At 31.7% G+C, this 21,858-nt stretch overlaps 1 protein-coding gene across 1 annotated transcript in view; it reads left to right on the top strand.

Moving 5' to 3' along the window:
* PolG2 (DNA polymerase subunit gamma-2, mitochondrial) overlaps positions 1–21,858 on the top strand; it is a 96,812-nt gene that overhangs the window by 54,098 nt on the left and 20,856 nt on the right. Inside the window, exons 6-7 of the mRNA XM_076449234.1 lie at positions 4,944–5,122; positions 12,483–12,579. Coding sequence (XP_076305349.1) covers positions 4,944–5,122; positions 12,483–12,579 — 276 coding nt within the window. The remainder of the gene's footprint in view (positions 1–4,943; positions 5,123–12,482; positions 12,580–21,858) is intronic.

A 21,858-nucleotide genomic window follows, 5' to 3' on the forward strand; every position in this document is an offset into this window, starting at 1 on the left:
AAGATGAGCACACAGTGCTGTAATGGTGCAAAAATGAAGAGGTATTATTGTCTGGTGTATTGTAAAAACATTTAGGAATGCTGAGATATTTTTGGATAAGAAGAGGTGTGTACTTTTTGAAAATACATTTTCAGTGTCAGAAGATCTTAATTTTTTTTTTATAAAGTGGTAAATACCCTATAACCTTAATGCTTTCAAAAGGTGGACCTTTCTTTTTCAGGGTCGAACTGGGAAATGTTTTTTTTATTACATTGACCTTTCTGACTGACATTACAGTGGTTGCAATGATGTGATGCATGGTTAGTCATGTTATCATATCCAATATTGCAAAACTGGCCTTTACAAAGTGATCTTCCTTTGATTTGTTCTAGCGACTTAGTATTTTAAAAAATATAGTCACATTTTGGTTATAATACATTACATACGCATATATACTAGTACTTTTTACGAATAATTTCTTAATTTTGAGTTATTTTTCTTAAAACATAGAACAGTAAATAAAGAAATATGAAATACAGCAATTTTTTTTTCTATTTACAAACTTTGTACTCATATGCCTACTTGCCACAATTTGCTAAACCTTGTCAAATTGCACACATGGAGAATATAAAACAAAATAACTATTTTAGATTTTTTATATATTCATTTGGAAATAACCAAATATTATAAATTACTCTCAATATTGCAGAATTCCACTATAATTTGTTAAACTTACTAACTAAATTCATTTGAGTAAAGAAAAATTTTTAGACAACATTTTCACTTCCTACATCCTTTGGTGATTTAAGATGAAATAATCTAGGGAGCTTCCCATCTTTTAGAAATTGATAAAACCACCAGTGGGACATCCTGAGCTTTGTTTTGGTTAATCACACATCACAGACAGAAATGGATGTATGCAGAAAGTATTTCCCAAAATGGAATGAGGTGGACAGGGTCACTGTATGTAGCAATGCCTCAGCAAATAGAAAAGATAGGAGGTTTTTGCTCAATATTTTAGCTTGTCAATATTGGTAAGTTGGGCTTATAATTCATAAGAAACTATACACTTTGTATTTGGACATCACAGATATAATTAGAACCAAAGCTATATTCAACATACCATGCAATGCATAAAAGGAATTTTGTTTTAATATTTACTTTTAAATTATGAAACTAACTAACATGTAATACTGAAAATTTGAATTATAATCTGCAGTGTGATACCAAACTTCTTGGTATACATTCATAAAATAGTAGAAAAATAAAATTTTGAATGTAAGTCTACAGTTGTGATGATGTTTTCTTTGACCCCTGACTCCAGGAAGAACAGTAGCAAGAGGTTTAAAAGGTCTAACAGTTCTGGTACTAAGACATGTAAAAATAAAAAAATTATACAGTTAATATCCCATAATGCTAAAGAATGCAGCTAAATAAAAAAAATAGAAAGGTAAAACCAAAGATGAATCTTTTCCATTTGGTAGAAATTATTTATATAAGATAACTATAAGATATTGATGTTGCATTTGCCTTTACTTTTGTGCTATAACTATGTACAAAACTAAATGAAGAAATGTAGTATGTTATGAAATTGTCATTCTTATTGTTCATTATTTATATGTTCACTCCTACATTGTTTCTATATGCAGGAATGTTTTTAATACTGCTGTTGCTTAGTTGTAATTTAGTATAATACTAGTGTGAATGAAGTATTTTATTTAATTTATAGACTTGGCAATTTAATAACACTATACAACATAAATTTTGTTCCTAGGTAGTATGTGTTATTTCTTAATTGCTTATGTTGTAAAAGTACAGAAAATGGCCATTATTTCCTTCAAACTTTGCTTTGTGACCTGGATAATGAAATTTAGAAATTAACCTATTTGCTATGTAAAAACAGGTAAATTTGCACATTTTCATTTACATAAGGTCTGAATGAAACAACATAAGAATCAAGATTTACATGCATTATACTAAAGATATACAAAAATGTTTAGAAGTGAGTAGTTTATCAAGATTTGAAACTGTAATGTAAATCACTTTCACATATCAGCCCCCCAAATATGGTCTCCAATCATATTTTCGTTATACGCTCCTTGGTGGTGGCGTTCAAAGTCAAGTATACCTTGGTGGAAGCACTTGCCTTGCTCCTCTGAGTATACTCCCATTTTCTCCTTGAATTTATCAAGATGAGTGTCAAGGATATGGACATTCTTGGACATCCTGCAGCCCATTTTGCCATAGTTCTTCACCAGAGCCTCAACCAGTTCCACATAATTTTCAGTCTTGTGATTGCCCAAGAAGCCTTTAACCACTGCAACAAAGCTGCCCCAAGCTTTTTTTTCCTTCCTACTGAGCTTCTTGGGGAATTTTATGTACTCCAGGATCTTCTTTACTTGTGGTGCAATGAAGACACCAGCTTTGACCTTTGCGTCAGACAGCTTAGGGAAGAAATCTTGAAAGTACTTGAAGACTGCAGACTCCTTACAAAAAGCTATGACAAATTGTTTCATAAGACCCAATTTTATATGCAATGGTAGGAACAACACTTTCTCGAGGTCCACTAGTGGCTCACACTTGACATTGTGTCTCCCCACAGAAAACTGTGGCTAGTGCTTCCTTTTGTAGTGTGCTGCAGTGCCCCTGCTGGCCCAACGATAAGAAGGAAACTTGGTAAAGCCTCCTTGGAGATCCATCAGGAATGCCACCATTTTGAAGTCTCTGATAACCTCCAAGCCATACTTATCATACTTCAAGGCTTCTAGCAAGGTCTTGATGCTGTTGTATTCCTCTTTTCTGGTGCACCGAATGAGCCAAGGAAAGAGACAGAAACTTATTCTCGTTATGGAACAGCACAGCTTTGAAGCTTCTGGATTGAGCAATCAATGAAGAGGTGCCACTTGTTCGGGTTACAGGCAATTCCAGTTGCATTGCACAGACCGGATACATTGTGGCAGAAGCAGAGTCCATTTTCATGAGTGAAGAAGCTTGAAAAATCTTGGTGACGCTTCCTGTGACTTGTAACTTGCACACGTTCATCTAACAAATCTCACTCCTTGAACCTTGATGTCAAAAGCTTGGCATTTGACTTTGTTAGACCAAGATCTCTGATCAAGCCATTGAGGTCTCTTTGGTTGAGGTAGTATGGGTTTCTCTTGCCAGCTGCACCTCTGAAATTGTAATCTGGATTTTCATTGTCTACCTCTTCTTCTGATTTGCTGCTCTCTTCTGAGGATGGCTGCTTTCTCTCTGGTGGAATGGGTACAGGGAGTTCAGGGCAGTGTGGCACTGGGGCAGTGGATGATGGAAGGTCTGGAAACATGATAGCAGATGCATTCTTGCCAGCCCAACATTTGGAAGGGTCCACCATGCAGAAGTAGCAGTTGTTTGAGTGGTCAGTAGGTTCATGCCAAATTCTTGGAATAGTGAAGTTCATGGCTCTCTTTTCCCCTCTGTATCATCCTGCAAAAGAGCAAAATAAAATTGTTATTGTGAAGAATAACTTTATTTCATCGACAACTAATATGTAATAGGTTTATGCAAAATATATGTGATATTTTTTATACTATTGGAAATTAAAAACAAATTAAAAGTTTAAATTTTGAAAGGTCTAAAATTTGTATAGTATGAAATCTTACTATTCAAGCAAGCAAAAATTGTCCCTCTTACCTCCTGGTTCTTTTGTAGTACTCACAGGTAAAATGAGGTGCCAAGGGTTTGTTTTTGTCTCTAGCAGGCATACCACAATATGCTAGGCTTCACACATTTTAGCAGATGCTGTCACAGAGTACTTTTTTGCTCTTGTCTTGATACATTGGCCACATAATAGCAGAATGCATCTGGAGAATACTTGCAGTTTCTTGATGCCATCTCTAATAAAATCAGATAGATCTACGTATTCACTTAAGCAGCTATAACTAAACTGAAGTGATGATTGGTGAGCCCCTGTATATATATTACTATGGAAAGTTCTAGAAAATTCTTAAAGGATCTTGAAAATTTTCGTAAGTTCTACAACGTTCTAGAAAGTTCTTGAAAATTCTTGTAAGTTCAAGAAAATTCTCAGTTAGCTACTCAGCACTGAATCTACCTGGATTATTCTGGAAAATGGGTAAATTTGAAAATTTCATTACCCAGGTCACAAAAGCAAAGTTTGAAGGGAAAAATAGGTCTTTTTTTCATTTACTTTAGGCATAAGCAATTGGGAAATAACACTTTCTGCCCAGGAACAAGAAAAAGTAAAATTTTGTTTCATAGTGTAATCTGTACAATTGAACTTTTAATATTTTTGTAGCATATAAAAAGTTCTCAGACTGAGATGAAGTCATGAGAGAGAACATGAATAATTCAAGCAATTCTCTGTGTAAAAAAACAAACAAACTTAAAATATGTTTATGGAAATATAGATATCATAATCAGTTTTGTATAATAGGTTGTACACAACTCAAGAGATGAAGTATAGAAAAGTTGATTACTGTGTTAATAATTGAAACTGTCTTTACTCAGTTTGAACACTATTTGTGTGTATATCAAGATGTACTGTGTAATATTTATTGTAAAAATACACACATTTTTGCAAGGATTCCTGTCATTGAATACTGTGTTTTAATAGCCACCTACAAATTCAGGAAATGTAAAAGCAACTGAGAAGTAAAAATGATTAATAAAAGATTGTACTAACTTAAAATTTTGTTGTTGGTCAGAGTTAATCATTGGCATTGTTAATTAGATCTCTGGTTACTACAGAGATTATCAGTACTGTCTTAAATATGGTAATGTATGTGGTTATTACTGAGAAAGAAATTGTAAACAGCACATCTAGGCATGTTAAAATTTATATAATATTTATTTAAAATTGTAACATTTTTAATCATGAGGAAATGAAATTTAATTTTTATAGGTAGGGTAGAAATTACCAGCAAAGTTATTTCATTGAATGTTTGGGGTTTACTTGTATGTAGCTTCTGAGGATTCATCATCAACTAGCTCCATACAAAGTCACAATAACAGCATGTGGAGCCACAAACAAGTTGAGAGACCTAGCTATTTATATTACAAGACAGCTTAGAAAAGCAAATGTTGCAGTATTTCCTAATCCAGATCTTTACTGTATTAGCTCATTGGATACACAGTTCAATCAGTAAGTCCTTGCCACTCCTAAAGGGATTTATATGATAACTTGTGTAGATATTGAATTTCACATACATCCCATACCTTTAATTGTCTGAATTTGTTTTCTTATTTAAAAATAAAATGCTGAATTTGTGAATTAATTTATACATTAGTGTAGTATAGCAACTGAATATCTTTTGTGCTTGATAAGTGAAGATCGTGAAGAATACTGAAACGTCATGCAATTTTATAAAAATATATTCTCAATATTTGAAACCTTGAAAAACCAGTAGTTTTTTTTCTTCTTAAGTTCCTGGTAAAGTTTTTGAAAGTCTAGCCTTATAATTCTTACATCATCAGATTTTCTTGATGAAAAGCTGTACCACACTGTTGTGTTCACCTCAGTTTTCCAAGAAAATCACTATAAGAATGTAACTTGTAAAATGAGAAATAGGCTGATTTTTCAACATTGATCAGTAGCAAGCTTTAACTTATTTATCTTCTCTTCAAGTGAACACGTCAGTTGATAACTGTTAGATTAATATTGTTGATTTGAAATAAGCTCAAGACTTGTTTGGCATAGATCTAAAATAATAAAATTTCTTCTTTAGCAAAAGTGCCTAAAAGCTAATTAATGACATTACATCTGTTGTTTCTCATTATTAAGTGCAAAAATAATAATAAGCAAAGGAGAGAGAGAGGAATGCATATTTAAACAGCAACAGTATAAAAGAATGAGTGTCATTAATAAAAAATATTTACCATTAAAGACAGCATATCAACATGTACCTTGTAGGTTATCCTTAATTTATACATTGATTGATCAAGGCCAAAGTATTTTCAGTGGTATTTTGAGCCACATTATTAAATACTTAAGGAACAATCTGTTTTGAGGGGATAACCAGAATTGTAAATACAGTAATGTTATCTGTGTTAGCAATATTTTGTCTCTTGTATTGTTAGTCATTTTTAAGATGAAAAAATCTTTAAAAAAAACTAGTTCATGATTATAAATATATGCGCTAGAACCAGTGACTACAAACAAAATTATTCAGAGCAATTATTCTTTTCAATACAATTTAAATATGGGCACAGTCTGTAGTACAAGAAAACTTACAGATTGAACATGCTGAAATATAAAGGCTTTATTGGCTCACAAGACTTCCAACATTTTTCAAAATTCTTTGACAAGTGTAATTGTAGCAGTGAACTGAAAAACCTTAAGTAAATAATAAATATAATTTGTTCATAAACCAAGAAGATATACAGCATTGTTTTTGTGTTCAACAGTATAAGAGTGCATGGGAGAAAGATGCAATGTTGTGTCACTGGTTATAAAATTGAAGTTAAGAAAAATTAAAGTATACACATAAATAAATTACAAGAATTTATCTGGACTTTATCGTATAATGTTTGATGATTTAGAATTTCTTTTCATGTATTGTTTCATAACTTTTTATTTTGTTTGAATAAATGTTTCTCAATGGTGTAGGTGTCAGTCAAAGTATGCTAGAGAAGTGCAAATTCAATCCAGCATTGAAGGATATTAATATTTATTCTAATTAGCTGCTATGTAGAAAATCCATGAAATATGTATACAACAATACAAGGTGTACATTAAAAAAAGGGGGGTTTGACATATTTTCTTTTTTACTTGCAGTTCAGCGTACATATTACAAGAACATTTAATTTGAAATATAATCAAACATTACTTACTTAAATTTTGGTGAAGTTGATATTCTTTTAGAATTTTAAATTACATTCTGTAAAGTGTCAGTTTGGTTCTGAAGAAGATCCTGAAAGTTCTGGAATTTTGTTTTCCATTAAGCTGTTCAACCGTGATACTTTTTGTAGTGTATCTTAGCTGTACCTGTGGCTGCATCAGTATTAACCAATGTGATATTAGATTATGTATTTGCAAGTGCAGTGAAGAATGTTATTTTGTAATGATTTTAGAATCTTTATTCAGTCAAACATTATCATACTGACAGTTTAAGCACTGAATCCATTTTGTATAGCTGCTGTCAAACATTATCATACTGACAGTTTAAGTACTTAACCCATCTCATATAGCTGTTGTCTAGCATTATCATACTGACAGTTCAAGTTCTTAACCCATCTCATACAACTGTTGTTACACATTATCATACTGACAGTTCAAGTACTGAACCCATCTCATACAACTGTTGTTACACATTATCATACTGACAGTTCAAGTACTGAACCCATCTCATACAACTGTTGTTACACATTATCATACTGACAGTTCAAGTACTGAACCTGTCTCAAAAAGCTACTGTCTAGCATTATCATATATTTTCAGTTCAAGTACTGAACCTGTCTGATACAGCTGTTGTCTAGCATTATCATACTAACAGTTCAAGTACTGAGCCTGATACAGCTATTGTCTAACATTATCATATTGACAGTTCAAGAACTGAACCTGTCTCATGTAGCTCCAGTCTTATTTTGTTAATCAATAAATTTCTCTTGGATGTCAACTTTTCATGTAATTTTACTGTTAGCAATTTTAAACATGCTGTGTTGTAGGATTACATTATATTTACCTTATGTAGTCATATATTCTTTACATGTTACTCTTTACTCTATTTGCTTGTTTCTTTATGCTTTTTTTTTCTGTTGGTAACTTCTACACTTAGAATTATGTTTAGGGGTTTGAAAAACAACGTACATATATGTATATATATATTATATTATATTTTTCTATGTGATTTATATTCTTATATAATATTTTAAATTTCTATTCAATGATTTTTTCAGTGTCCATTCAAACAGTTACTAAGGGTTAATGTAAATGAAGCCTAACACAGCAGCTTTGTCAAAACTTGATACAGTTGAGTGTAAAATAATTCATCTTTGCCTATCTTATATTGTTCTCTTCATTTTTTTTATCATACAGCAACATCATACTTCAAATGAAGTATAAAATAATGAAGCTAGATTTTATAAATTTTGAATGTTTTTAAAATTAGGAATGTGATTTAGTAGAACTTGTTTACAGACATCTGTTCTTAGCAACATATCATCAAACTAGGTTTGTATCTTTTTTTTTCTAAATATTTTGTGAAAATAACAGAAAAATAGCTTTCATTATGGGTTAGATTACTAGCCTTTGACTTATCAAAATGAAATATAGGTAATTACATCATAGCTTAATAAGAGATTTTGACGAACACTGATTGGCTAAATATTGATAAAACAGTATTTGTATTCAATCAGAAAGTCAAATTATTGATAGTTTGTCCAAATCTATTATGCCTTTTCTTCTAGTTGGCTGTGAGTACAGTATTATGTTCATAAACAATTTAGGAAATTCCCTAAGATTAATTTTTCTTAATTTAAACTTGTTTTCCTTAGTGTTTTTTTTGTTCTACTTTTTCATATTGCTGCTTCATTTGGCCTGTGTATATTTGATGGTAGCGTTCGATATCGTAGGGTTACTTATTTTTGTCTATTGATTTCACAGGTTCTTAAAAGCAAATTGGGTGTCATTGGTTAAAAATATGAAAAGCATAAAATTGTTAAACCTTAATTTTTTTATCTGCAAATATTTAACTGTAGAGTTAAAAAATATTATGAAAGTAAATATGATGCTTGATGTGTCTGTGTTGAAAAGTTTTATTTGAAATAAAATATTTGTTAATGTTTTGAAATTCTGATCTTATGCATTATTTTCTAGTCTAATCCCCTTGAAACATTTTTAAAGATATGTTTACAATAATGTATGAGAGTTTTTTTATATAAACACTACTGAGAATATTTAATGTGAAATTACATGTGATTTGAACATTTCTAGTTTATAACATGAAGAGATTATCAAACGTTTTTTACAACTGTTGCTTTTACTACCTGATTAAAAATTGTTTTGAACACTTCAGATTTATAAAATGAAGAGAATATCAAATGTTCTTTACGAATGTTGTTTTTACTGCCTGCTTAAAATTGATTTTATATTGAATTTTTACACTTCAGTTGCTTTCATTGTTCACATTAATTTTTATAAATAGAACATGTGTACAAAATTAAACTATTGACAATGAATATTTGAAGGTTGAATATCTGAGCAACTTTTACGTGAAACACACAATTGTTTTTTGTTTTGTTTTTCCAATTTTTATAAATAGAATATATGTACAAAATTAAACTATTGACAATGAATATTTGAAGGTCTGAATATCTAAGCAACTTCTACATGAAACACACAATTGTTTTTTTGTTTTGTTTTTCCAACTTTGTGCACATTCCTGTATACTACTTCCTTTCCTTAGTTGAAGCATGCTTGACACACAAACTGCTCAGTGCTGAATTCTTTATCTTCTGGATTGCATGTTCAATGCAGACTTCTGAATGGGCACAGTGAATACATTTATCTAGAAAACCTGCTGTATTTCATGCATACTAGATGTTTGTCCTTCTGTGGGCCAAAAGTAAACAGAGGACAATCACAAATATAATATGATTCTTCATAAATTCTTCTTACTGCTTTGTCTTAAGCAACATTGAACATTTTTTGGGAACTCACTAATTTTGATTTGCCACATTAAACAGAGCTGATTTTTGTTCTAACATTGTCTGGTACAAGTAGATTCCTTCTTTTCTTAGCTGTTGGCATTGGCCTTTGCCCTTACATTTCATCAAAAGATAACTGAGCCAAGAAAATAATAACTGTCTGCAAATGTTGTTTTTGTCAAGCATAGAGAGTTAATTGTGCAATATGTACAATCACCTTCATTACACTTTTTGACTCAAAATGTGCATATGCAGCTTTTACATTGTTTTTGTATGAAGTTTTACAAGAGATTTTCCTTGCTGAATTTTGAAACTATAGCTTTCAGAAGAGAGTTCATCTCTTCAATGCATTCTTCATCTGATGCACCATATTCCATCACCCACATTCTGCCATTTTAACTTGAAATTATCCTTCAGTATATTCAAGATTAGTTTTATAGATATAGCATACTTTTCTGTAATTTTTGCAGCCTTGCAAATTTTCTCCAAGTTTGTCCATATTGTAACCTTCTGACTCTGCATAGTGCAATATTTAGTTAGTTCATTGCCATTTTAGCTGGATCAGCATAGCTGTACATGGGTCCAGGATGAGCTGTAATGCTAAATATCTAAGTCATGTTCAACAAATAATGCTACACTTTATATTAACACAGATTTTATAATTTGTTCTATCCAAATAAAAAGACATTACTGGGATTGAAACATTATAATGTGCAATTTTTAAATTGTGAGTGCCAGTGAATTATTACATATTTTGGATTTTTGCATTGGCAGGTCTGAAGTGTTAGAGTATGTATCATATAACTCTAGATCATTATCTTCAGCTTGAGTAAAGCATTCCCCTCACCTGTGATCAACCTTTTTTTTTTCTTCTTCTTCTTAATTGGTAGGATCCTTTACATCCTCTCAAACAAAATGATACATAGCAGATAGAATAGTTTACTTCTCTCCATTATATCTAATGTAAATTTCCATATAATCTTTTCTCATATATCATGTAGAGTAAAATAGAAGGATTTCTTTGGTTCATGGATGGTTTGAACAGTTGTATTTTTATCATTAGCAAATTCCTGCAAAATGTTGTGTTTACAAGAACATTACCATGTTAGAACAAATAAAGAATAAGTATAAAGGAAGAGACAAAGTTTCTAACCATTCTTTCATACTGACTCGTAACAACAAACTGACAACATATTCATGAACTTTATTTAGTACAGTCTTAATATCTTTGAGTGACTTTTAGATTTGGTTTACTATCTAGGATGGTTCATAATTTTTTTTTGTCTTTGAATAATCTCATTGCATGTTCTAATTTACTGACTTGAGCCTTGTACTCTTTTTTGCTTAATCAAACAGTTGTACTGCTGGAAGTCATGGAGAAAGTAGTTTTTTCTTGCAAAGCTATATGTTCTTGATTTGAGAACCAGGGGTGATCAAAATGGTTACATTGATTGTCATTATGACCCTTTAAGTTCTTTGCCCAGAGCACTGGTTTCTTTGAGCTTAGTAGTCATTATAGCCTATAAAATATGGAGCAGAATTATGTAATGAACAGTCCTGTGTCTCTGAGGGTCCATCCAGATAACACAGAGCAAATGTAATTGTATTTAGAACATGCTTGCTTGTACTATCAACCTCCATGGATAAAATCCTAATAACCATGCTCGTAAAAGAAACCAACATCATTTGGTTTTTCTGACAGGTTAATTTCCTATTCAAATTATAAAGCAAAATTTAATTTGATAAAAATGAACAGCTGCTTACCACTGTTGCTGAATGTATTTTGTAATAAGTGAGGTATGGTTCATTTGTTGTGGGTTTCCAAGTTTCTGAAAGCTGATTGTGTTCTGGAATTCCTTTCCATTAAACACATTTTTGTGAGTAAACAGAATGGTTTAGAGATATCTGCAGAATTTGGAAATAATTTCACAGGGAAACCACTAGTTTTTAGGGATGAATGTATTATCTAGCTTAATTGCTTTGAGAACAATATCCACTTTATTAGGATCACACTTGATTATTTTCATTGTTTTAAATTGTCCTAATATTTTAATTTTGTATGCTTCAAAATAGCATTCATTGCAATTCTCTCTTTTATTGAAATCAATCCAAAATCTTTTCTCCAATTTAACTTTGTTTTTAGCACATACTTGCAAAACCAAAAGGAGACAACCCTTATTGCATGATGGTTATCATGTTTTGGAATTCTGATGCTGACAAAACCTTCACCTGGCACTTGGCATTACAAAACTATTTGAACCTTACACAACATACAAAATACTGTTATGATTACTTACTAAATCATGCTTTATTGACTTCTCAGAGGTCAACATAAAAACCTCACCTTTTTACTGCCTTTTTTTGGGTGCTAACAGTATCTAATTCCTGATTGACAACTTCAACCATAGCACAATGAAAGCATCTCAATCTGTAATCTACAAGTTAGATCTTATCATCATCTGTTGCCTTATAACTTGATTCTTTAATCAATCTGAGGCTTTTAAGTAAAGAATTATATTTTCTGGAGTATATCACTTCCATGGCAGTATCTGTAGGTCATCATCAGTTTGTTTGATGATCTTGTACATATTTGTTTGAGCATATAACAAAAAAGACTTCAGTTGCTGTACTTGAGAACAGTTTCTTGAAAAGTTCTTCACTCGTAAAGTTTTTGACTTCCCATGTTAATTATCACTTTGAACTTTTGTCTAATAATCTTAAAATATTTTTGAGTCATTTAAGTAGAGAAATTCATAAGATTCTCAAGATGTGTCTGAACTAGATTCACAGATAATTCTTATAGATTTATCTGTGTCTCTAACCTTTTTTTTTTTCCTGTTGGTATTTTGTGATTTTAGTTTTGATGAAATGGGTATTCCATACTGTATTGTGTTGAGTGAGAAAACGTTAAAAACTGGAATTACAGGACTACGTAACAGAGACACCACTATTACGGTAAGCTTTTTTAGACATTTTCATTGATGCTTGGTTCAGTTGAAGATTTTTGAAAAGAAATTAAATTTTAAAGAATGTTATACTTTTATTAATATTTTTATAGTATAAAATATTGAAATACATATGGATTATGTGTGCAAGGTTTTAGATAAATCTAAAGATGAATTAAATTAATTCTAGCACTACATTTTATATGTAAAAAACAACAAAAACAGTTGAACAAAGTTGTCTAACCATTAAAGTATTTCACCAGTTGTGTTTCAACTTGTCATAACTAGAAAGTTGGGGTATGGACAGTATTTAGAGATTTACATAAAACCTTCCTTACCAAGAAGTAGATAGAATATTTTAGTTTGATACATTTCTTGTTTTTATGTTGAAATGGTTAAAGATACTATACTTAATCACTTTGCAACTCAAGAAATACAGAAATTATAGTTAGTTCCTTACAGGATATTTTTAACAAACACAACTAATAAATTATTGCCAAGATGATAATAACCAAATTTACAATTAACTTCATCCCTCTGAAACATTGAGGTGAAACTAAGCAGCATTTATACTTTTGAATGCAACATGTGCCAATATAATATTTGTGTCTTTGTTCAACAGGAAGTAAGTTAAATGTGATGGATATGATATTTATGTCTTGAATTTTCTCCAAAATCTATAAAGTGAGTTAGGCGAGTTATTTAAGTAATCTGTTGTGACATAGTGAATCTCTTAACCAGTTAATGAGTAACCAGTCAATGAAATAGTTTATCTGTTTCTTTATCTTCTATATTTCAGTGTTGTGTTTGAGTATGTAATGAATAAGTGAGCAAAATTTCTTAGATATAATTTATTTGTGACATAGGCTTGTATGTGAACAATGGTTGTGCTAATCATGTAAAGTTGCAAAAATAAAACGTTTTTGTTTTTGTAAGTGGACTGGACTTTCAATTATTCTTTTTACTGAACTTCCCTAATAATATAAACTGGTTGTGTCACACATGTTATTTAGGTAAGAAAAATTTACAAATTAAACTTAGAGGTGATAACATATGCTTGAAATGAGGTTAAGAATTTTATGGAAATGACAATATGGCAAAAAGATTATCAGGATGAAAGAGAAAGAAAATTGGAAGAAATAGAGTTGAATTTACAAAACAACTTGTTAGATTTACAGAGTAGTTATGAACAAAATTAATTTGGTCAAAATCAAGATCAAGAAAACGTGATCATAAACATTAATAGACTGAAAAAGGAAAATTAAAAATACAACATTCAATTAAGTGTATAAGGATTACATCAATGAAATTGATGAAATACTAAATTGGCAAATATTACCCTCTCCTCCCTTTGCATCTATTAAGAATTTCAACCTTAAACACCACTAAATGTGCAATGTGAAATACGAGAGAGAACTCATCTGGTCTACATTTGTTACCACCTCCAACTACATGTTATTCCTAAACTACTCCAGCTACACCACTCTTTTATCAAGTTATGAAGTATGTAGGCTTGTTTAACAGTATTGTCTAATGAAAAAATGAACTGGCTATGAGAGAAACCAATTTAACACAAATGTATAATACCTTATAGCACAAGCAATTTCAAAAACACTTAAGTTATAGGGTATCATAACTTCAGGATATAACAGACAGATACCCTGGAAGGTATATTACATGCAGCGCTTGAAAAAAAAAGTTCAGAGTGACTGTATGAAGAACTAAAGTACAATTTTAATAACAAGATCCATACAGAAGCCTTTAATTAAAAACTGTTTACAAAAAATGAAAGAAGTAAAACATATGGCAATGGCACTTTTCAGTTTGAAGGAATATATTTTAAAGATTCAGGAAAAGGAAACTGCTGTAAGTAGTAAGTAAACTGGGACACTACATATAAGACTTTGATTAATCAATTATTGGTAAGAAACAAGGAGATGATATCTTATGAATGAGAACACTACCCCTATCCAAACTCTTATAAGAAGTTTATTGTTGAAAGTACAGAAAGAGATAAATTTATAGGTCATCGGATTCCTTGAAATGAAGCCTAACACCATATAGATCGATATTGATTCTGTGGCTACCATTATTCAACCTTGTTTGGTAATTAAAGCTAGGAAATTGCTTCCAAAAATGACACAAGAAGATTGATTAATGCAATAAGCAAGTGATCACAAAGTTTCAGCAAGAAGAAAATTGGAAGTGAACTTCACCATGAGAAGTTTCTCTACACAGCATGGTATGTATATAATTGAGAAGGGGCCTACTCAGTACTTACTTCACATAGGAAAATGGACATCAGTTTGGATTTGCTTCAAATTTTTTCACAGTTGACTACAAAAAAATCCCAGTGGACTATTAAAAATTTACAGCACCAAAGTTCTGATCCTCCATTCCATTTCCTTCCCTCCACCTTTGGATCCCATTTTGTGCTAGCCTTTTTCAGAAGGGTGCCATTGAATAAGGGGATTCTTCTCAATGAGGTTTTTATTCCCACCTCTCTGTTGTCCCCAAAAAGACTGGGGATTGTCACCTGGTTATTGATTTATCATCTCTCAACCACTTGTCAGATTTTCCCCAGTTCATTATGGAGTCATGTTTAGTTCTGTTTTTGTGCTTTCATTGCATGTTTGTAGACAACAAAGGTCAGTGTGTCAAGTAATTTGTTGCCTGCTCATCTTCATCCATGGGCCTTTGTTCCACCATTATATTGATGTTTGGCTACTTCAGCCTTCTCACAAACAGACTGCCCTTCATATTCAGTTTCTTCTCCAAGAAGCATCCAGAGTAGGTTTGCTTGTCAAAGTGGAGGAGACATTCCTCACACCCACACAGTATTTAGTTTATTGGAGTATTGTTCAATTCCTTGATCATTCAAGCTCACCTCTTTTTCAGTTAAAGGCTATATAATGTCTCATTCCCAGCATCTTGCTCCTCTCTTTCTTCTTCTACATGAGAGGTTCTCTCTCTCTCTCTTTTTTTTTTTTAAGGTGGGGGTTAAGATGAACTTCTCTTGTAGTCCTCAGTCCTTTTAGCTTTTGCCCACATACATCATTTTCAGTGAGTTTTGTTCAATCAATAAAGTCTTGTTTGTGGTCTCATGTATCACTCTTTCATCCCTTCTTTCTCCTTACAGACTGATTTTACCTGGTAGTTAGACTGATACAACACCACCATTACTGTTTCTCTGCTTCCGTCTCATTTGGAATATCACCTTTATAAAGATGCTTTTCTTACCTTTGGGGCATATCTTGACATTCAGGAAGTTTCAGGTAATGGACTGTTTCCAAGTCCTCTCTTCATTAACAATCTCTTATAACTTATTGTAGTTTGTCAGGTTTAGCTTCACTTCTTGCAAACTCTTCATGGTCAGTTGGTGATTGTACTCTCTGATGATTCTATGGTAGTCTCGTATATCTCCAGACAAGGAGGCATTCTGTCAAGAGATCTGTTTTCAAACATTGGTTTTCCTTTATTGAGCCCACAGCCATTGAAGCATTTTGTTGCCTTGTCATGTTCTTGGTGCCCTGAATCTGTTTGTGGATTATTTATCATGTCCTGACAAGATTTTTCCTATGTGGTGATATTTGGATGCTCAAGTTTTTTGGGTGTTGTGTGCTTAGTGGGGGGGTGTCTGAGATTTGAATGCTTTTGCCACTCATTTTAATACTTGGTTTTTCTGATTTTGGTCTCATGTTCCTCATCCTTTGGTTAGGGCAATAGCTTCACTCAGTTGGGATTGGACAGGACTGTTCTTATATGCTACCACATGTTCTTTTTATCATTCGAACCACTTGCTATTGAGTTTTGTTGGTAGCTCCATATTGGCTGGCTCAGACAGGGTTTCCATTTTAGCACTGGCTCTTTGTGTTTCCTCTTCATTCTTTATCTCTAAGATTCTTACATCAACCCCCAGTAAGTTGTGCATCATCCTACACTTTGTGATGACAAGAAACCCACTTGAAGTAAAAATGTATCTCAAGACATCTGGTATGTGTATTAAAACTTTTATTAAAATAAAGTAGAGAACAGCATTTTCCGACCTTCTTAGGTCTTCTTCAGGTTAAGAAAGAGTTTGCAACTGACTGTTGCCGAGCGCATGTCTTAGGGACAAGAGTGTAAATGTGTAAGGAATTGTAGGTGGCATTGCAGTTAGATGTTAGGTTATTAATTAGAATAGGTGTAAAGGTGTTCCTTTTTATTGGTTTAATTTTGGTTTTAGTTGTTGTATAACTGAGGCTTCTTTGATTTTGCATTTGTTTCCCCACTTAGTATCAGGGTATTTTCTATGGTTATGTTGTGTTTATTTGATTTGGTGTTCAAAAACTTGTAAAGGTGTTTTTTGTGTTCTTTTAATCTGGTTTCCTTTTTTTGCTTGTTTTTTCAATATAGAAAGTCATGGCAAAATGCAAAACACAAACTAACGTGGCAGGAGTTTAGTTTAGAGAGAGAGAAATCAGAAGAATTATCTCTCCAACTGGGGTGTTCAGGAACGTTGTGGTTCCTCTTTGTCCCCTTTCATGGAAGGTTATTGAATTTAGCTGGATTTCTTTTTAACTCTTTTTTTGGGTGAAGGAGTGAAGTTGGTCATAATTAATATTATTCATGAACGAGGCTAAGGTAGCACCGGAGAAAACAGCCAGATCCCGTCCCGAAAGGCAGATGTCATAGTAAATGTGAACATAAACATAAACGACCTGATTCAGGGCATGGCAATAAAGTTGCCTAGGCTGGGATCTAAAGATCCAATGCCTACGTTTTACTGTGGGGGGAAACGGGAGTGCCCCGAGAAAAACCCACTTTCACAGGACAGGCGCCGAAAGTTTTACCTGTCCTGTGCCCGAGACCTGAAAAAGAAAATATATAATATTTACGTGAGTTTTTCCCTTTAAGTACTTTGTTGTGTGATTTGTGATTCTTGAAATATGTTGTATGATGAAATAAATTTTGGTGCACTAGTTAATTTATAGAGTGATGCCGTTAGTTCGTTTCTGTGTTCTGCTTTTAAATAGTATTTGTGTGATATTTCTGTTAGTTTGTTTTTTAGTGTTGGTAAGTTGCTGATTTGATGTATATAACTTACTGGAGTTAATGATGATAGACTGAATGCAGATCTTAGTATTTTGTTTTGTTGAACTTGGATTTTCTGGAGTGTGTTATTTGACATATTATATGTGACATGGCATCCATACTCTATTTATTAGTGGATGGATGTAAGCCTTGTATATTTGGATAATGGTTTTTAGTGAGTATTTTGAGTGTTTGCTGGTTAGAGCCATTAAGTGTGAAATGCGTTTTCTACTTGATGAGTGTGTGTTGTTAACATGTCTTTTTCCATGTTAGTTTTGTGTCGAAAGTGATGCCAAGGAATGTGATGTTTTTGCTCATGTTAATGGGCGTATTTCCGAGTGATAATTTTCCTTTTTCTAGATTTTTTCTTTGTTTTTTTAGTTTCCTGTATAGTCATGGCAGTTGTTGCACTGTATTTTATAAATAATGTTGGTGTTGTGTTTATCGATGTAGTTTTTAGACAGTTTTGTACCTGTTTTTTAAAATAAATTTGGTGTTTACTGGAACGTTGTGTTTTGTTGTAAGTTTTTTTTTTTCAAATGTTGGTTATTTTTATGCTGATGTCAGGAACATGTGGTATGTAGCAATGCAAGGTTTTTGTAGTTTGTTGTTTCTTGGGATTTATTATTGTTGATTGTGTTGTTGATTTAAGTCTGTGCATATAATTTTTTCAACAGTCTTTGGAGGAAATTTGTTGATGTTGATAAAGTGTTGTTTTTTTTTGTTCATTTCATTGTAATTTTATCTGGTGAGCATACTTTTGTGGTTGTGTTTATTTGTTTTCTTAATATGTCGAGTTTTTGTTTTATTTTATGTGCTGAGTCCCAGGGAATGTATGGGTGATTTTTCTGTGGATTTCTGTTTTGAATTGTGTATCAATTCTTGTGATCTTGAGGTTGAGAAATGTTATTTGGTTAGCTTTTTCTTGTTTGCAGGTGAACTTAATGTTAAGGTGTATAGAGTTAACGTGGTTGTAAAAAGTGTGCGTTCTGTAGATGTGAATCCAGCAATTGTATTTTCAACATATCTGTACCAGTATAGTGGTGGGTTTAAGGCTCAATTGATTGCTTGAGATTCAATCTGTATTATAAAAATGTTGGCTAGAACTGGTGTTCAAACTAAAAGAGTCATGCACCATTCTTGTCTTTTGCAAGTACATTGATGAGAGAACAGCCAGGTGGTTAGTTTTAGAGATGACTTTGTCAGAGTGAACTTGGTGAAGAGCCCAAGATTCCTTTTGAGATCACTTTTCAAGGTATTGCAAGAAGTGTAACTGCTAGTGCATTCTCTCAAATATATCCTTTAAGTGACAAGATGGCTAAAGATGATAAAGGAAGGATCAAAGGCCATTCCACCTTAATAACATAAGCCACGAAATAGAAAATCATCAAAATGATTTTACCATACAATCTAAGAAGAATAATTCAGTGTAAAAAGAAAATACTTTTCAACCAAAATTAAAATTATGCTTTAGGTTTTATGTATTTAGTGATTTAATTATTGTATTTTTTAATGTTAATGTTATTGCCCTCAGTTGATTTATTGCTAGTTACAGAAATTTAATATGCCATTTCTCTCTTTCTATACCATAATTTCAGGGGACTTCACATAACAGAGTTGGGGCAGTATTGTAGTCTGTGTTATATAGTTTCTTTAAATTTTTATTGTTGATAAACCAAAAGAAAAGTTAATGTAGTATGATGAATATGGCTTTAGTTTAACAAATAAAATGACCCACTTGAAAAAGTGAGATAGATTAATGTTAAGTAATAAATGTTTTAAGAGTGAGGTATATTGTTAGCGAGTCTATTAGTACTGATTTTGTGTTTTGATCAAGAAGTACAGGAATGAAAGTAAAAAATAAATGAAAGTTTTTAGGTAGAGTTTATTTATGAAATAAGACCTAATGGTGAACATTAGTTATGCTGTCAGCAGAATTTCAGAAAACATTTTTATCTTCAAGTAGCCTGGAAGTTTCAGTAATCTTTTTACCAAATAACGTAAAAACATTTATCTGGTAATATAAAATATCAAAAAAATGTGAGAATAGTCCAAAATCAATGCTGGAAGAATTAAGTAGTTAAACAATTACACTTTACAAATTCCTAGTAAAGTTACTTTGCTGAGATGTTCTTACATTCGTATGAGGATTTGCATAATAAGAAAAAAGTGAATTACATGCACAATTAAATGGACTTTATTGGATTATGTTTTCAGCATTAGCACTCCTAAATTTGAATTTTCTGGTATTTCATTTAAAACATTCAGTAAAACAATGAGAGTGAGATTAGTCATATAAAAGAGAAATCTAGAAAAGGTGATATGTGACCATTGTTAGAGCAATATTTTTATGAATATGTAAAATATGAAATGATACAAAAAATAATTATTAATAAAGATAGCTTTGGAGATGCATGGTTTGTGATAAGGAGAACAAACAATAAGAGAAAATGTGGAAATATCATTCAGTACAAATTTGCAAAATTCATACCATTTATCTACAATTTTGTATGTATTTAGTGCTATATATGTACAAGGAAATAATGAAAAAGTTTATTTTCAAGAAGATATGTGGAATGCAGACAGAGAAAGAATTAAGAAATTAGCTTTAATAAATAGATAAGTAACATGCTCTGAGAGATGAGGAACAGTTGTAAACAAAAAATATGATCCATAGAAAGTTAATAATGGTAAAAAATTAAAACTATTTCTCTTTCATGATATTTTTTATCTATAATCTTAATGATACATTTAATTCTAGTATAGAAATGAGTTTTTTTGTGGATAATCACTTTAGAAATTATCAAATTGAGCACTTTAAAGCTTCCAGCATTTTTGGTAAACTGTATAATGTATTAAAGTTTTTGAAATGCATGTAAATGATTATTTTATTTGAAGCCTTCATTTGATGGGTTGTATGGATGTTGTATATAGTTCTGCTATGCTGACAAGTAATACATCTGATTAAATGGTGAAATGACATTCCAGAGTCGATGATGTAAATTACTTATTGAATCTAATGCTGAATCAAGAAAATTTTAAGTTTATTATTATGTAGTTAACAAGAAATACCAGTTTTAAAAAATCTGAAAAATCCTGGGATTCTGTTGATTTTTATAATTAGAATGAAGGGTGAGGTAAGTTATAATTTTTGGGTATAGCTTTAGGATTAAGAGGACTCTTTTTGCATTTTATGTAATAAAAGTGTAGGAAATAAGCAGTCTCTTTGATTCATAATTGCTCTGATCACCACATAATTTCTGCAGTCTCAAGAACTGAGAGTATAAGAGATACTGAAAGGTATAGTGTAAATAAGAGGAGGTAAATTAGCAGTATGAATGAAAGTAATGGTTTGTAATGAACAGACTTGGTGAAATGGAAAATTAGCTGAAAGTTTAATCATGCAAGAAAGGTAGAGTAGTGGATGAAGTTTTTTGTGCAACTTTAAGAGATCAATAGAAATAAGAAAGTAAATTACAAGAAGTTTGGTGATTCATTGATAACTCAAGCTTTGGCTGCAGTATTGTTAATTTATCATTTACACAAAATGTAAAATTTCTTATGGCAAAATTTAGACGTGCTGGTGAAATCACTTGATGTTAAAACAAGGTCAGGTGGATGACAGAGTTTTTATTGATCATTGATTGGAGAAGTGTTTAAGAGCTTTTGAAGCCTGCTTTATTTGTAAGAAATTGATTTATATGATGTCCATGTTACATGTAATTTCATTGTCATAGAAAGTAAAGTCTTTCATTTTTTAAAGTTATTTATAGTATCTGAAGAGATATGACAGTAAATTCAAGGAAAAATTAAATTTGTTCTATAGGAGAAATAAAGGAACAACCTTTATTTCCTACTTTTGAATTTTAGAATGAAGAAGCTGAAATTGTGGTTTCAAGATTGGTAGAGCTGATTAAAGTATCAACAGTGGATATAATTACTAATCAAACATGTTAGTGAGACTGGTGTTTATGCAGCCGTAGAAATTAGTGTCATTAATTTATTTTTTCCCTTCCATAAGGTATTTTTCATCATAATACAGTTGCCAGCAGGTTTAAATTATGTCTTATCATATAAAAGGATGTAACAGAGATCTATTCTTAAATGGTATTACTACCTGTCTGTTTCAGTTAAGATCTTGCTTGTCCATGGTTTGTGACAAGTGAACAGATATGGTCAAATAGAAATATTTGCTGAAAGTGTTATTGTATAACAA

The sequence above is a fragment of the Tachypleus tridentatus genome, chromosome 8 (assembly GCF_004210375.1).
Source record: "Tachypleus tridentatus isolate NWPU-2018 chromosome 8, ASM421037v1, whole genome shotgun sequence".
In the NCBI taxonomy this organism is placed as follows: Eukaryota; Metazoa; Arthropoda; class Merostomata; order Xiphosura; family Limulidae; genus Tachypleus; species Tachypleus tridentatus.